Raw genomic sequence first — 16,293 nt, forward strand, 5'->3', positions numbered from 1 at the left:
CGCCTGCTGTGGGGCTGCAAACAGGACTCCGGCTTCCCAACGTGTGACTGCACGGCCACGCCGCTGTCTCCCCCAGCGGCCTCCTCTCCCCAGCCCTGAACTCTGCCCTGTGGCCCTCTCAAGCCCCAGGCATCTTGGCCAGCCTCCTTGTGTGTGGGTGTTTCTGACACCCTGCACAGTCCCCACACATTGTAATGCTGCTGTGCTTGAAACAGATCCCACGACGCCCCCTTTGCCTCTCCTTGGGTTGGGGGCCACCAAAGACTGGGGCGTTTCAGCTGGGATGCGGGGCCCCTGGCTGCTGCCGCATCGATTTCTCTCTCTCTTTCTCTGTCTGCTCAGGTATGAAGCGGCCGCTGAGCCCATCGCCCCCGGGTGAGAAGGAGCCCCCCACAGCTGGCCCTGCTGAGTGCCCCCCTCGGCCCCCCGAAGCGCCGAAGCCCAAGCGGGAGAGGAAGCGGCCGTCGTACACGCTCTGTGATGTGTGTAACATCCAGTTGAACTCCGCCGCCCAGGCGCAGGTGCACTGCGGGGGGCGCGCCCACCAGAGGCGGCTTCGGCAGCTCAGCTTGGGCAAAAGCCCCTCGGGGCCAGGTCAGTGTGCGGGGGGGGGGCTCCTACGCAGTGCAGGCCCCCCAGGGCTGGAATCCCCCTGTCTCGACCGCTGTGAGTGGCTCTGGGCCCGTGGCCTCCCTCTGTGGGGTCTGAGGCTCCTTGATGACATCAGGTTTTGTTTTGTTTTGTTTTTACATCTGGACAACTGCAGGGTCGCTGAGGCTCCTTCAGCCTCCTCTTGAGGTCTTGTTTCTGGGGGCCCTCCCCTTGGGGTCTTCGGGGATCAGGACCCCTAACGAGCATTTCTCCAGTGCGGGGCCCAGGCGAGGACGGAGTTGCAGACAACGGTCTACCTGTAGGGAGTCCCAGGCTCCTGCCGTGACCTCTGAAGGCCGGGGTCAGCGAGGTGTACGGCACGGGCGGCCCCCTTCCTTCAGCGGCTGGAGTCACGGCCAGGGTTTCTGCCTGTCCCTGTCCGGGGTGACTTTGCCAAGGTCTGGCTCGGAGGGGCAGCTGGCTATGGGAGCTATGGCTCTGTGGGAGACGTGGATGACTGCACCCGTGAGGGTGATTCCAGCTGACAGGCACCAGGCACCGCGGGGGGAGAACAGCCCAGGCCTCTGGCTCGGCTTGCAGGGGACAGAGATGCAGCACCAGGCCTAGTGTGTATGCGTGTATGTGTGTGTGTGTGTGTGTGTGTGTCGGGGGCGGGGGCAGGAACTTTCCCAGCTCACCGGGGGAGCCAGGGAGCCAGGGGGAACCCACCTTGCAGCCCAGGCTGCCATTGGCAGCCCTGAACTCACACACCCTCTTGAGAGCTACCTGTTCTTTTCTTAATTTTTATATTTTAATTTATTTATTCGACAGACAGACAGATCTCACATCCACGGATTCAGTCCCCAGCTGCTTGCCATGGCTGGGGCTGGACCAGGCCGAAGCTGGGAGCTCAGGTTCAATCCATGTCTCCCATGTGAATGGCAAGGACCCTTGAACTTGAGCCGCCATCTGCTGCCTCCCCAGAAGCCCATTACCAGGAAGCTGGAGTCAAGTGCTCCGGCGTGGGGCCTCTTAACCCTGGGCCAAATGCCCGCCCCTGCCTGTTCTTGCGATGATGTTCCTGGGGCGCCCACAGTGTACCCGGCTCCTGCTCCACACACGCCCTGCCCTGCCCTGTGGGGGGCTGCAGACAAGTGCAAACTACTCTCCCTCTGCCCCACGGCGGAGTCTGCCCTTTGGGGCAAAGCCAGGCATGAAAGGCACAGATGCTGTGGGTGCCAGGGGCTCACAGGCAAAGGGACCAGTGCAGGGGACACCAGCAGAGGCCCCTGAAGGAAGTGGGGGCTTGGCCGGTGCCTGGGTGAAGGGAGAAGGGGCGGTGCAGGCACAAGCAGAGGCCAGCAGAGCTCTGTGGCTGGGACCAGCCGCCCTCCTGGGCTCTGGGGTGTGACTGATGGGTGCTGCCATCCTGTGTGGGGAGGTTCAAGTCTCATTCGTTCAAATACTTGCTGACAAGCTGTTGTGTGGGGATTCCTGTTTGTAAAAGGAGAGTGCTGTCTTCGTTGCTATAGGCAGCAAGATGGAGCCTAGAGCCGGAGTAGGGTGCTTTGAGCATCAGAGGAGGGGGAGGTGAGTGCGGACGCTGGAGAGGGGAGAGCGAATCCCAGGCAGGGCGATGGCCGGAGAGCCGAGGCACCGCCGCCCGGCCGCCCGGGCCTTTCCAGGGGCAGCGAGCAGCCTGCTGGCTGTGGGGAGCCACCCAGAAGGGCCCGGCGGACCCCGAGCTGATGGGTGTCACTAACGCATCCTGAGCAGGAGCAGGCAGTGACTCTGGGTGTCCCCAGCAAGGGTCAGGCTTGAGGTACAGGGGACGGACAGGGGGTGTAGTGGGGAGATAGATTCCAGAACCTTCGCTGTAGCAGAACCGTCAAGATGTTAGTCACCAACTCTGATGGAGCTCCGGGGGCCCAGGGACCACTCTGGCTTGGGCCATGTGTAAGGAGAGCTGCACTGTCAGAAAGGGGGTGCCAGAGGGAAGCAGGCCTGGGGGCCACCGCCTTAGGGGCCACCAGGAGGCAGGACGCCTGTCCTGCAGTCCACACTGTTAAACCAGCCCCTCAGCCCTAGCTCATCCAGCCGTCTGCCCACACCTCGCCTTCCAGCCAGCGGCGGCTCCGTGCAGGGTGCTGGGGTCCCCTCTCCCCTCCGAGCAGTGCTCCCTGCCTGCCCCTGGGAACTCAGTCTAAGGGGGAGGAGGAGGACATGGGACCAGATCTGCCCACCCACCCATGCTAAGGGGGTGACCGGAGCTTGGGCTCTCTCTCTGGCCTACCCTGGGCCGCAGCCCTCAGTGTGATGTCTCCTGTCTCCTTGGCTCTCTGAGGGCTGCGGGCAGGGGAGCCAGTGCCTGGTACGATGCCAGCAACTGGCCCCGAGGAGAGGGGAGGCGAGGTAGAGCCCTCGGTCGTCCTGAACACCTCTTCTGGTTCTGCCCGCGCTGGGGACTGGGCTGGTGTGCCCCTCTCACCCACGAGCCGAGAGCCCTCAGGTGTGGCTGAGGGGACCTGGGAATACGGAGGGGAGCACCCCCAGTCCCTGCCACCGCTCGGCTCCTGGCTTCACGCTGGTGGCAGCCAGGCAGGGCGCTTGTTCCCTAGGAGCTGTCACTTTGATTAGGAGCCTGCGGGGCTGGAGGCCTCCACAGTGACAGGCAGTCACAGGCAGGGAGGCGGGGGCTCTTCCCGCTCTGAGCCTCCTCCCCAGCACTGGTCAGGCCATCTTCACCCCTTTACCCTGCTTCCCAGGGGGTATGGGCACCAGGCTCCTCCCCGCCAAGGCTGACCTAAGTGGTTCTACCCTCCAACACACATACACACACTCCCCTAAACCACCTGAAGAGGCTCTCCATCATGTGCCAAGGCGGAGGGGCGCTGGCGCAGCCCCGCTGGCTCTAGCCTCGGAGGGTGAAGCGGGGCCAGCCCAGGACTGCGGGGGTGGGGGGGCACAAGATCTGTCCTATAGTCCTCACCTGGCAATCCGCGATCCTGGGGTTCAGGGAGATTAAGGGACATAGCCAAGACCACACAGCTGAGTTCTGCCTTCATTTTATTCTTAAATATTTATTATCTGTTTGAAAGGCAGAGTTACAGAAGGCGAAATCTTCCACCTGCTGGTTAACTCTCCCAAATGACCACAATGGCCAGGACAGCAGGAACCCCATCCAGCACTTGGGCTGTCTTCCACTGTCTTCCCAGGTGCATTAGCAAAGAGCTAGATGGGAAGTGGCACAGCCGGGACTCGAACCTGCACACATATAGGATGCTGGTGTTGCAGGCAGCAGCTCAACAAGTTGGCCACAGCACTGGCCCCAGGTTTCTGACTCTAATCCCATCTCACAAACCCCCACCAGCCGAGGAGAGCAGCATCTGTTAGGAGAGACTGAGCCACAGTGTACAGGAGTGGGAGGAGGGGATGGCCCAGAGAGGGCAGGGCGGCTCCCAGCAAGATGATTCCAGCAGGGCTCGGAGCCTTTGCCTTGGTGACCTCCACTGCATGGCGGGGAGGAGCCAGCCTTCTTCTGCTCCGCTCCCCAAAGGCTGCCTCCCAAAGCCCACAGTCCCCCTCCCCATCCTGGCCAGGACTCACCCAGCCTTCTAGTTCAGAATGCCACCCCCACCCCCTGCCAGCCCCCTGCCAGCTGAGCCTGGAGGAGAGAGGACCCTTGCACACACAGGCCTGGAGCTCTCTGAAAAGGCCACAGGGACCTCGGTGGGGTGGGCAAGGACACAGGGAGGCAGGGAGGGCTCTCAGGGCAAGGATGGCGGGGGGGGGCATCCCCCAGACCTCCCCAGCTCCCGCCTGTATCTGCCCCTCTCCTCTCTGTAACCCTGCAAGCCTCTGGCATACTCTTGGCCCTGGAGGTCAAGATCTTGAGCTTGGTCACGCCTGAGTCACTGGCTTGATGAGCTCTGGGTTAATTTCAGTCCCATTAGGAGGCCCGGAGCCCTCTGCCCCCCCCCCCCATCCTCCAGCATCTCCCTGGGCTGCGGGTTCCTCCACTGGGACCACCCACACACCTTTGCCTTTGGGTGCAGGTTTCCAAGACATTGCTCCCCTCAGGCCACTGGCTCCTCCTGCAGCCTGACCCCCCTCTCCTGCTGCTGTTCTGATGCGGTGGCAGGTGGCAGAGTGCCCCAGGCTGGGCGCCCAGGTGTGACCCTGACCATCAGCATCCCCCACCCGGGAACCACCAGGAAAGGCTAGGCTGTCTGGGTAGAGAATTAGGGGGCTTAGCTCAGATCCCTGCCCTCACAGAAGACAAAGATTCCGTCTGTGTCTCTGGGTGGCTTAATTAGCTCTGGGCTTGAGTTTCCGTCCTCTCCGCGCAAACAGCTCCCTCCCCCTCCCCCAGTCCCTTGCTAACAAACTTGTTTTCAGCCGCTCCTCTGCAGACCTGCTCTGTGGCTCAAGTGTAGGCTGCTGCCGGGATTTCAGGTTATTGTCTGGTGGAGACAGGATGCTGGGTAGGGGGAGGCTTGGGGCTGGGCTCGGAATGTGAGCCTGATCCAGCTGTAGGCTGGCTGTCTGCTCTCCCCCTGTGGCCCCCTCTCAGCCACCAGGTGCTCAGGTGAGTGGAGAACCAGCTTTCAGGGCGAGTAGGAAGAGGAAACAGCAAAGAAAGGAGAAAGGACTGTGTGTGTGTGTGTGTGTGTGTGTGTGAACTGTCAGAAGTTGTGGCTGGCCAACTCCTCGGCCCTCCTGCCTGGGGCTGCCCCAGTGGCAGGTCCCAGGGTCCAGTGTGGGAGGAAGAGTGGGCCAGACACCTGGGCTCCCTTCCCCGACCTGTCACGGCCAGCCCCGCGCTCTGTGGTGGAGCAGGAGCACCTGCGCCTCGGCTGTCCCTTCAACAGCAGCAGATCAACATAAGGAGAAGGAGCAAGGCCAGGCAGGAGGCAGGGGGCTCCTCCAACAGCCAGAGGGGCCGCAGCCCCTCCTCCCTGCAGGGCTCTGTGGGCAATGTCAACCCTTGGCTTCATAGGAAAGACCCCAGGCAGGACCACCGCCCCCAGGAGTGGGCGTGAGTGCGGTCCCCTGTCCTGGCCGCTACCTTTGCTCCCTCTGGGGAAGGACATGCCCTCCTCCGTCCACCTGGGGTTGAGCTGGGGGAAGCCCAGGAACGGCCAGTAGTGCCACCGCCCGCTTCCCAGCCAGGCCCCAGAGCCCCTCCTCCCGCCTCCCCTCCCGCCCCTCACCCCCCTTCCCCCGTCACTCCAGCTGGGTTTCATTTGCTCCTCGCTCTGCTCGGCTCTGCGGTGCCTCCAAAGGCAGAGGATGCTCTTGGGTGAGTGCTGGGGATGCCTCAGCTGGGCAGTGGACAATGGGCAGAGAGGGCGTGAGGGTGTAGGCGCTCCTCACCCCTCTCCCCAGCCCTGGTCCTGTCCTGCTGTCCTTGGTGCGCCCCAAAGTTGTCTGTCAGACACGCCAGGGGCCAGCGGACGCTGAAACCTTTGCCCAGGTGCGGGAGTGGGAGAATAAGGTGTGTTGCGTATCTGGGCCCGGGCAGCCTAGGTCAGAAGTCCCTTGTGTGAGGTCACACCTTCAGCTGCCTCTAAGGGGGAGGGGGAGAGGCCCCAAGGGGCCGAGGAGGGAGCTGCAGGTGCAGGGAGCAAGAGCGAGAGACAGAAACCAGGTGCATGCTACCTGCAGTCCAGCCACCGCCCTGCTCTGTGTGCTGCCCTCCTGCCTCTCCACACACTGGGTGCTGGCTGTCTTCGAGGGCCACAGCCGTCACCCTCAAAGGGCGTTCTTGGGAGCCCTTCCCAGAGGGGCTAGGGTCTGGAGGCAGTGGGGCAGGGGTGGAGTTTCTTGTGTGACTGGGCTTTGGGGTGTTCAGCATCATGGGGCTGTGCGTGGAACATCAACACGGCCCAGCAGTGGGCTGGGGGTTCTGGGGAATTTGGGGAGGAAACCTCTGGCTGTGGCGGGAGTCCTGCTGGGGGGGTGCGCCAGCACTGGGTCTTGGCTCAGCCCCCTCCCCAGCCTTTGCCTTTCTCTCCCCTGGTCTCCCGTTTCTCTTGGCGGAGGTTTGGTTTTGTCTGCCATGAACACAGCAGTGCTGTTATTTCTCTCTCTGTGTGTGTGTGTATGACTAGGGAGGCACCCTGCTGTGTCTGCCCTGTGACTTGGGGCTGGGGAGGTGTGGGAGGGTGGTTCTGTGTGTTTGGCTTCAGGCGCCTGTAGGTCAGGTGCATTTGATTTTCTGAGAGGTGTGTGCAGGCGAGTGACCTAAGGGTCTTCGTGTTTGTGCGGCTGGCTTTTCACCGGCTGTTCTATGTCATGTGTAGGGGTCTGTGCCGCCATGTGTCTGTCCCTCTGGGCATGGGACAATACAAGTAGGTCTTTGTTGGTCATGCCCATCTGTGGATACGTGCGTGCCCACACGTGGCCACTGTGCTAGCCTCGGCCGCTCTGGCAGCACGGGTCTGTCTGTCCATCTTGGCATGGCACCACCTCCATGAGCACACACCTCAGTGTGTGAAGAGTGAGATCTTAGGGAGTCGCTGGGGGGAGGTGTATGCCTTGGTGGCCATGGTGGAGCCTGTGGGCCTCAGGGTATGTGTCCCTGTGTGTGTGAGGGGGTGTCCCTGTGTGTGCATTCCCCAGATCTCCCTTGGCTGGCAGTGAACTTGATGTTATTTCTTAAGCCACCTCCTCCAGGCTTGGTTGGACACCTAGGGGCAGCCTCTTCTCCTCTCCAGTGGATTTCCTTTGTCCCTGTGTTTGACTGGGTCCCAAAGCCCACCCTCTGCAGGCAGCCACCCAGTGGGCGTGGACCCTGAGTCAGGGAGGCCCGTAGGACCATGTCAGAATTCTACCCCTGTTGGGCTCTGTGGCGCCGTCCGGGGTGGGGGGATTGTAAGTGCCCCACTAGTCTGAGACCCTGAGTCTCCAGCCCCAGGACCAAACCCCAGCATTCACTGCACAGCCGTCCAGCAGCGAGGGGCCAGTGCTCCCTGGACCTTCCGGACCCTGCCCCACGCTGTCTGCTTCCCCAGGGACGGAGGCTGCCCGCACTCCCCACACTGTCACTCGCTCCTCCTGGCTCGGGCTGCAGACCCTTACTTCATCTCCAGCTCCTCCCCATCCTCGGCTGGGAGCCAGCCAACACCCCCCTCCCCCCCCCCCAGTGCACCACCTGCCTGCCTCTCAGGACCCTGAGCGCCTCCCGGAACCTGCGGGCACGTGTGATGACCCGGTGGTTTCTCCTGTCCCTCCGGCTCCCTGCGGTCTAACCTCAGTCGTTCCTGCTGCCGCGCGCACGCACCACGGGAAAGGCTGAGGGTGAGCTAGGGAGCGGTAGCAGGAGTAGCAGAGGTGGGCGCGGCCAGGTGCGCTGGGAGGGTGTGGGGGGGCTGCCGCCCTACCCGCTGCGACCCCGGAACGCACCGGTTGCTGGCGCCTCTTCGCCCCGGTTACCGCTAGTGGCTGCTGTCGCTCAGTGGAGCCCAAGGAGACCGCGGCCAGAGCGTCCACCGCTCAAGATGGTGGTTCCCGTGTCTCCGTGAGTGTGTGCGGGTGGCGCGGGGGTGCTGGCTGGCGGGGCGCCCTCTCCCGGAGCTTCCGGCCAGGGGACCGGCCATGGGGGCTGGGGGTCCTGTGGGCGGAGCAGGACAGGCAGGCGGAGGGAGGCTCCGTGCACTGCATCAGGGCTTCCTCACCACACGCCCCCCGGGGGGAAGTTCCCCAGCTCTCCCCTGGGAGGGGGAGGCCACACGCACCCCACCTGCCAGAGGGAAGGGGTGCCTGCCTCCCTGCTGGGAGTGTGCACTCCCCTTAGTGGGCTCCCAAGGGAAGGGAGAGGCAGGAGCCTGGGGACCGTGGGGTCACAGCAATGCTGTGTGGAAGCCTATGGGCTGGGATGCATTAAGGGTGGGGCCAGACCACCACACACTGCCTCAGGGCAGGCCCCCCCCCCCCAGTTGTGCAGGCTCCCATCCAGCCGGCCAGGGCGTGGGGATGTGAGGTGCTTGGCCTGGGAGAAGTGGACCCTCCCGGTCAGCCTTAGTCACCACGGGACCCACAGAGCCGTGTTTTATTCGCACCCCTCCCACCTCAGCAGCCTGTTCCCCCAGGATGGGACAGGGTGGGTGTCAAGGATGCTGACCTGTGTTTTGTTTGTTTTATGGAGAGCAGCTCTAACAGGACTTCGTGTGGTGTAAACGTTCTGTCTCCCATCAGCCAAGCATGGCCGCTGAACCTTTGGAATTGGCCACTGTCAGCGGGGCTCTGTTGTACCCACCTATTGCTCCCCAGAGGCATCCTGGGTCATGCTCATTGTTCCCCCTGCAGAACAGGGCAGGAGCCAGCTCCTAGGGCCCCGGAGAGGATCTGAGGGCACGACCTTGGTTTTGCCCCTGCGCCCCACCTGCTAAGATCCTCTGGGTGGCGGGCTGGACAAGGTCATGGATCCCAGGATCTTGACGGGCAAGGACGTGGCAGGCAGCTGTCTTAACCACCCAACAGGTGCCCAAGGGCCGGTTCCCTTGCTGCCTCTGCCTGAGAGCTTTCTTATTCATCTATTTCCCCCCAAAGCGTGTGGAGCACTCGGGTGCTGGGGTTCAGACGGGAAGAAGCTTGTAACCTTTCCTGTTCTCAGAAAGCATACAGGGGTTGGGAGTAGAGAGTGTGGTGTAACAGAACCATGTGGAAGTCAGCACAGCTTTAAACTCCAGACCCTACAGCAGAGTGGGACAAACAGGGCCAGCGCCAGCCAAGGGAGGGACACCTTCAGGGAAGCCCCCAGTGAAGAAGGGGCGGGTGAGCTAAGACCAGAGGGAGAATCAAAAATAGGCCAGGTCAAGTATGGTGGGGCATTGTGGGAGAGAGGCCCTGGGGCCGGCAAGCTGGCACTCCAGAGGAACGGGGGAGGTGGTGTTGCCGGGAGGGGAGGGAGACAGTAGTGGCCACTGTAGGGGTCAGCGCCGGCCAGCATTGGCAGGTCTCCAGAGGGATTCTGGGTGGTTGTACAGTGTGTTTTAAGAAACCTGGCAGGCCCCAGGCAGAATCACAGGGAAAGGGAGGAGTTAGAGGTTAGTTTCAGGCATGGAATCAATCAGACCTGTGGAGGGATCAGGACAGAGCTTGTGGGAAGGAGGAGGGCCGTTTTCTGAGACGTGGACTTCCGGGAGAGGGGTGTGCTGGGAAGGCCCCAGCAGAGGTGAGCCGGGAAGGCCGCTGGAAGGAGAGGTAGAGGTGTGGGCCCTGGAGTGTCCGCAGGGCTGGCTCAGAAACCAGCAGCAGTGACATCCAGGGGCCCAGGAGAGGCAGTCAGAGGGAAGGAAACAGGTAGGGGTGGGGGGGACGGAGCCAAGAGGAAAGAGTGGGGTGGGGTGAGCAGAGCAGCCCCATACGCAGCTCCTACACTGTTCCCAGCTCCAGCTGGGCTCTCTCTGGAGCTCCAGTCTTCCACCCTTGCTGTCCTTACCACCCAGCCCATGCTACTCCATGCAGGGCACTGTGTGGGTCTACACAGCAAGCAGACAGGATATGGTCACTGCTGTCTCAGAATTGGCTAGGTGACCAACTCAGGAAATTCTTTTCTGGTGCCCAAACCATATGCTTGCATTGTTTTATTTATTTATTTTTAAAGATTTTATTTATTTGGCCAGCGCCGTGGCTCAATAGGCTAATCCTCCACCTGTGGCGCTGGCACACCGGGTTCTAGTCCCGGTCGGGGCGCCAGATTCTGTTCCGGTCGCTCCTCTTCCTGTCCATCTCTCTGCTGTGGCCCGGGAGTGCAGTGGAGGATGGCCCAAGTCCTTGGGCCCTGCACCCGCATGGGAGACCAGGAGAAGCACCTGGCTCCTGGCTTCGGATCAGCGCGGTGCGCTGGCCGCAGGGCACCGGCCGCAGCAGCCATTGGGGAGTGAACCAACGGAAAAAGGAAGACCTTCCTCTCTCTCTCTCGTTCTCTCTCTCACAGTCCACTCTGTCTGTCAAAAAAAATTTTTTTATTTATTTGAGAGGTAGAGTTACAGAGAAAGGGGGAAAGAGAGAGAGGTCTTCCATCTGCTGGTTCTCTCCCCAAATGGCTGCAATGGCAGGAGCTGAGCTTATCTGAAGCCAGGAGCTTCTTCCAGGTCTTCCATGTGGGTGCAGGGGCCCAAGGACTCGGGCCATCTTCCACTGCTTTCCCAGGCTGTAGCAGAAAGCAGGATCGCAAGTGAAGCAATTGTGACTCGAATGGGCGCCCATAAGGGATGCCGGTGCCGCAAGCAGAGGATTAACCCTCTGCGCCATGGCGCAGGCCCCTCCTTGCATTGTTTTAAAGCACAGCTTTTGCTAAGATGTGTCCATGTGCCCAGCTGTGGGCAGGGGCTCAGAAACAGGAAAACAAACAAACATGAGCTGGCCAGGGACACTGGGAGAGTCGCTGCAGTGCCCCAGAGAACGGTGGGGAATGGGACAGGCCCCTGGCCAGGATGCAGATCGGCTGCTTTCACGGAACCAGTGGGAATCAGCCAGGGAAAGAGAAAGGATGGGGAATTCCAGCTCTGAGGATGGGGGCGGGCACAAGTGACGGCTTGGCGGATGCTGGGATGGGGAGCCCTTGGCGTTGACCATGAGGACAGGAGTGGTGGGAGGCTCTGGAGGTGGCTGGGGGCTGGGGAAAGTCTTGTGGGCTCACAGCGAGCTGCGTGGATTGGGCAATGGGCACCACCAAAGAGGTGGAAGCAGGGCGGTGACATCGTTAGAGCTGTGTTGTGGGCTTGCACTCGGGCTGTGGGCTGACTGTGGGGAGATGATGGTGCACAGGCAGCTGCAGGGATCAGGGGCGGCCTGGACGGAACCAGGCGAGGCTGGGCAGCTGGGAGGACAGAGGTGGTGCCACCCGGGTCTCAGCATGGCCTTTTGTGGTCAGGAGGCCTCAGTCACCGAGGGCAAGTCACTTAAAGTCACTGAGCCTTGGTTTCCTCTTCTCATGACTGTGACTAACACTGCCCAGGGCACCCCGGTCCCCTGCTGGATTCGCTGTGCCAGCGCCCAGCTCAGCTCACCCCTCATGAGTGGTGGTGCCTGCTGCCCTTACTCACTGGGTGCAGAGAAGAGGAGCAGGTTGGAGGTTAGATAACCGGGGGTTGGCAGGGTCTGATCGCTGCCTGGACATGGCCTTCTGGTCCTGACCTTGTGGCAAGGTCAGTCGGGGGCCCAACCTCCAGAGCAGCCCCTGCTTGTGGGCTACTCTCCCAGAACACACCGCCGACGTGGATGCTTGTGTGTGTGTGTGTGTGTGTGTGTCTGTGCGTGTGTAAAGGCAAGAGGAAGCCACAGAAAACAGGCCTGGGAAGCTCAGCCTTGCGCTGACTTCCATCTGACAAAAGAGGGGCCCCATCGTCCTTTGGGCTAAGAAGGTCCTGGTTTTAGTCCTGGCTCAGCCGGGAGTTACTCCTGAGCCCCAAGAACCACAGCCTGTCTCTGAGACTTGGTTTCTCCGTCTCTGAAATGTGGTTGCATGGATGGTGCCGTCCGTTCCAGCTCAGTTCTTTGGCAATCGGAGCTCATCAGTGCCTCCCCCTGGGTACAGGGAGACCGTGGGAGGGACCTGCTCAGACTGACACTCTATGGCCCTTGGCAGAACTCCGCCCACCCTCAGCACCCAACTGGGGAGGATGCCGGGAAGCATGAACACCATCCCCCTCCCTAACCCGTCCACGATGGACCCCCTAACGCCTCTCCCTTGTTTCTTTCATCTCCAGGCTCCCACCAGCGGAGCAGGACTAAACCTCCCAGGCTCAGTTAGCCGGATGGTCCCCATTAGCTGGGCAGGCTGTCCCCACTGTGCCTCCCTAGTGACTCCCACAGACAAGGGAGCCGCCTCTGGGTGGGGGGTGGGGGGGCCCTGGCCCGAGAGCAGGCATGGTGCCTCCGGGGAAGAAGCCGGCCGGAGAGGCCTCCAACTCCAACAAGAAGTGTAAGCGCTACTTCAACGAGCACTGGAAGGAGGAGTTCCCCTGGCTGGACTTCGACTACGAGCGCAAGCTGATGTTTTGCCTCGAGTGCCGCCACGCCCTGGTGCGCAACAAGCATGGCAAAGCCGAGAACGCCTTCACCGTGGGCACCGACAACTTCCAGCGCCACGCCCTGCTGCGCCACGTGACCTCGGGAGCCCACCGCCAGGCCCTGGCTGTCAACCAGGGCCAGCCCGCTCTGGAGGGCCAGGCTGGGGGAGGGGGCGCCTACTCCGGCCTGGCACCCACGCCCACCCCCAGGGGCGTCAAGGCGGAGGTGGACCCAGCCAAGGTGGCTGTGCTGACCACGGTGTACTGTATGGCCAAGGAGGACCTGCCGGATGACCGCTGCTCTGCCCTGCTCGAGCTGCAGAAGTTCAACCTGTGCCAGGCGCTGCTGGGTGTGGAGCGTGGTGACTACTACAGCCCCAGGAGGGTGAGGGACATGCAGGTGGGTGGCAGCCAGGGATACGGGGAGGCTTTGAGGAGGGAGGACACTGAGCCATCTAGGAATAGCCCCCAGTATGCCAGGTTCCCCCTCCCCCGCCGGCAACAGGCAGAGCACTGCCTTCACTGCTCACACTTCAGAACCTCCACTGAGGGCCTGCTGTGTGCCTGGCGCTGGGCCACCTGCGGAGTACGCGACAGCGAAGCGGCCAGGCCCGGCCCAGCCCTGGGAGGTGCGAGTGAGGTCCCCAGGCTCTTGGGCCAGGATGGGGTACAGCTGAGACTTGCCCACTCTTCCCCATTGCCTTTGAGTTATTCCTGGGCCACTTCAGGCACAGTGTCACTCCCGTGGCCCCTGTAGGCATGCAAGCTGCAGCTCTGTCCTAGGAATAGCTGTGTGCGTCTCTCGGGTAAGGTGGAGGTGGGAGAGCTGGGTCCCCTCCCACAGAGAGCTGGGAGCTGTGTAACTGGGCAGGAGCTGGGAATGAGCAATCTATCAGTTACTTCCTGAGCAGAGACCTCACCCCCAGGAACAAGGCGCTGGGGAGTTGCCTTGGAGGGTCCTTGATGGTTCAAAAAGTGCTCTCACACCTCCCAGCACAACACAAATTCACCCATAATTCACAGGAGCCCTTGCAGAAGACTGAGGGCGGGGCTTAGCAGGAGCTGGGAGCACTGAAACTCACAGGGGTGACGGGACTTGGGGGAGGCAGCACAGCCAGGGCACAGCCAGGCCTGGATTAGTCTGTGCCTGCCCCGCCTGCCCCTCCTGCCCTGCCTGACTCTGTCCTCCCTCCCTCCCTCTCTCTCCCTGGCTATCAGGCAGCCATCGCCGGGGTCCTGCACACAGAGGCCTGCCAGCGCCTGAAGGCATCCCCGTACGTGGGACTGGTGTTGGACGAGACCAGGGACTGGCCCGAGTCCCACAGCCTGGCTCTGTTTGCTACTTCGGTGTCCCCCTGCGATGGCCAGCCTGCCACCACCTTCCTGGGCAGTGTGGAGCTACAGGAGGGCGAGGTCACTGCCGGCCAACTCCTAGACATCCTGCAGGCCTTCGGTGTCTCCGCACCCAAGCTGGCCTGGCTCGGCTCGAGCCTGCCAAGTGACCGCCTGCGGAGTGTGGGCCAGCAGCTCCGGGCCGCCTGCCCACTGCTCACAGAGCTGCACTGCCTCCCTGGCCGGACGGATCCCGAGCCCCCTGCCTACCTGGGTGAATACGAGAGCGTACTGGATGCCCTGTTCCGTCTCCATGGTGGGCCCAGTTCCCACGTGGTCCCCGAGCTGCGGGCTGCGCTGGACCTTGCAGCCATTGACTGGGCAGGGCCGCGGCCGGTACCCTGGGCATCCCTGCTGCCCGTTGTGGAAGCAGTGGCTGAGATCTGGCCTTGCCTTGTATCCACCCTGGAGGCAGCGGCCCCAGCCTCCCCCACAGCTGGGGCCCTGGCCCTGGCCCTGCGCCAGTTCACCTTCGTAGCCTTCACCCACCTGCTGCTGGACGCTTTGCCCTCCGTGCAGAAACTCGCCTTTGTCCTGCAGCCGGAGGAGCCGGACTTGGCCTTGCTGAAGCCTCTGGTGATGGCTGCCGCTGCCTCCCTCCAAGCTCAGCGGGGCTCGGGTGGGGCCCGCCTCCAGGGCTTCCTGCGAGAACTGGCAGCCTCCGACCCAGAGGGGGGCAGCGGGCGCTGCACCTACCGCGGCGTGGAGTTGGTCGGCTACTCCGAGGCTGCGGTGCGAGGCTTGGAGCGGCTCCGGGGGGCTCTCCTGGACTCCATGCGGAGGGGCCTGTGGGACTCCTACCCCGAGCCCTCGCTGGAGGCTGTGGCCGCCTTCGCGACGATCTTTGACTCCCGCCGCTACCCACAGGCTCCAGAGGAGCTGGGCTCGCATGGCGAGGGGGCGTTGCGGGTGCTGCTGCGGGGCTTCGCGCCGGCCGTGGTCCGCCAGCGGGCGCTGGGCGACTTCGCGCTCTTCAAGCGCGTGGTGTTCGGCCTGGGGCGGCTCAGCCCGCGCGCCCTGTGCGCCAGGCTGGCGTGCGCGCACTCGGAGCTGCACGAGCTCTTCCCCGACTTTGCCGCCCTGGCCGCCCTGGCCCTGGCGTTGCCCGCGGGAGCCGGCCTCTTGGACAAGGTGGGCCGCAGCCGGGAGCTGCGGTGGTGGGGACAGAGCGGGGCAGGGGAAGGCCGCGGCGGCCACGTTGTGAAGATCGCTGTGGATGGGCCGCCGCTGCAGGACTTTGACTTCGCGCTGGCTGTGGAGTTCTTAGAAAGTGGCTGGGGGGAGGGGCTCCTGGGGCCGCAGCCCTCCTGAGTGTGGCCTCCACCCCCCGCCCTGGACCAGCCTCCCGGGGTCTCTGGGCACTCCCAAGAGCAGAGCCAGACTTGACCGTGCCTCACCTCAGCTGACGGCTAACTGTGCCCCCTTCCCAGGGGTCCTGAGACACCTTCCCGGTCTAGAGCAAGTGGGGAGACGCTAGGGCTCCCTAAACCCTTCCCATCCTTTCCCCTTCTGAACTGGGCTGGTTCTGGTCCTAAAACGTGGAGGGGGAGTAGAGGGGGCTCTTAGTTAGGTCTTGGGGGACTGAGGCGCTGTGGGAAATGAGAATGAGCCCTCGACTCTTGGCCCACTCCTGGCTGCACCCCCTCTGCGCCCCAGCTCATGGAACCAAGGAGGTAGTGGGGCCCCCTCCCTTCTCCACCTGCTTGGGGGGGCTTTTCTCTATCTGACCGTACATGTTGACATAAAAATCTATCAGTGTGAACCCATCTGTCCCGTTGTCCATAGTATGAACACAAAATCAAAACGGACTGGATTGAGTTCTCATTTTCTTTGTTTTCAAAATCGGCTTGCTCTTCAAGTTCCCAGCCCTCCCCCTGCTGCTGCCTGGGACCCTTAAGACCAAAGACTGCAGAAGCACGGTGTGGTGCCCTGCTGCCCCTGCACGCCTGGCCTGCGGTCACTTGTCCTTCATAAGGGAAGCATCTGGGGCCTGACCTGAGCCTTGGTTCTTGTCCTCCAGCCTCCCAGGGGTTGCTCATCTCCTCCTGTGCCCAGAAGGGTGCGGGATCTGGAAGGCGGGACTAGATAGTGAGGGGGAAGGGGCTGGCCTTTGCACAAGCCCCCTGAGTGGGTTTAATTTACAATAAAGCAGAAACCCAGTGCATGGCACCATCTCCATGGTGGTGTGTACCTCAGGGGCCAACCTGACTCCTGCCCCTCCTGCCCTGGACTCTCCCAGGGGGTTTCATTTGGCCACTGTGTAGCCTTTGCTTCTCCAACTCTGGGGAAG

General features: G+C 62.5%; 2 protein-coding genes and 1 long non-coding RNA gene across 12 annotated transcripts in view; 2 read left to right on the plus strand and 1 right to left on the minus strand.

The window, feature by feature from the left end:
• Window positions 1-16,293, plus strand: part of ZNF385C (zinc finger protein 385C) — a 37,224-nt gene that overhangs the window by 12,454 nt on the left and 8,477 nt on the right. For 6 of the 9 annotated variants that reach the window (XM_070060694.2, XM_089317798.1, XM_089317797.1 and 3 more), the window contains exon 2: window positions 343-594. In XM_070060694.2, the coding sequence (XP_069916795.1) occupies window positions 343-594 (252 nt within the window). Of the gene's footprint in view, window positions 1-342; window positions 595-5,809; window positions 5,894-7,977; window positions 8,114-16,293 lie in introns of those variants that run through there. The other 3 variants (XM_089317801.1, XM_089317803.1, XM_089317802.1) reach the window with 3 other exon arrangements.
• Window positions 459-15,884, plus strand: C17H17orf113 (chromosome 17 C17orf113 homolog). 2 transcript variants are annotated; one of them, XM_089317793.1, is made up of 3 exons: window positions 459-594; window positions 12,309-13,011; window positions 13,830-15,884. In XM_089317793.1, exons 2-3 carry the CDS (start codon window positions 12,469-12,471, stop codon window positions 15,312-15,314), a joined length of 2,028 nt encoding a protein of 675 aa, XP_089173919.1. In that variant the 5' UTR covers window positions 459-594; window positions 12,309-12,468; the 3' UTR covers window positions 15,315-15,884. The 2 variants fall into 2 exon arrangements, with proteins under 2 accessions (XP_089173919.1, XP_051680954.2); XM_051824994.3 differs by lacking the exon at window positions 459-594 and adding an exon at window positions 7,976-8,113.
• Window positions 3,641-12,315, minus strand: LOC138846077 (uncharacterized). The gene is made up of 2 exons (XR_011383473.2): window positions 7,999-12,315; window positions 3,641-3,855 (listed from the first exon to the last, which is right to left on the minus strand). It is a non-coding gene; the product is annotated as an uncharacterized LOC138846077 (long non-coding RNA).

This window comes from Oryctolagus cuniculus, chromosome 17 (assembly GCF_051225735.1).
Source record: "Oryctolagus cuniculus isolate XC-2025 breed Fujian yellow rabbit chromosome 17, ASM5122573v1, whole genome shotgun sequence".
NCBI classification, from domain to species: Eukaryota; Metazoa; Chordata; class Mammalia; order Lagomorpha; family Leporidae; genus Oryctolagus; species Oryctolagus cuniculus.

Bases quoted from the DNA above. Each gene is read 5' to 3' on its own strand.
- C17H17orf113 (XM_089317793.1), top strand. From the start codon at position 12,469: ATGGTGCCTCCGGGGAAGAAGCCGGCCGGAGAGGCCTCCAACTCCAAC. The intron at 13,012-13,829 runs GTGGGTGGCAGC...CCTGGCTATCAG, and splicing joins GGAGGGTGAGGGACATGCAG to GCAGCCATCGCCGGGGTCCT.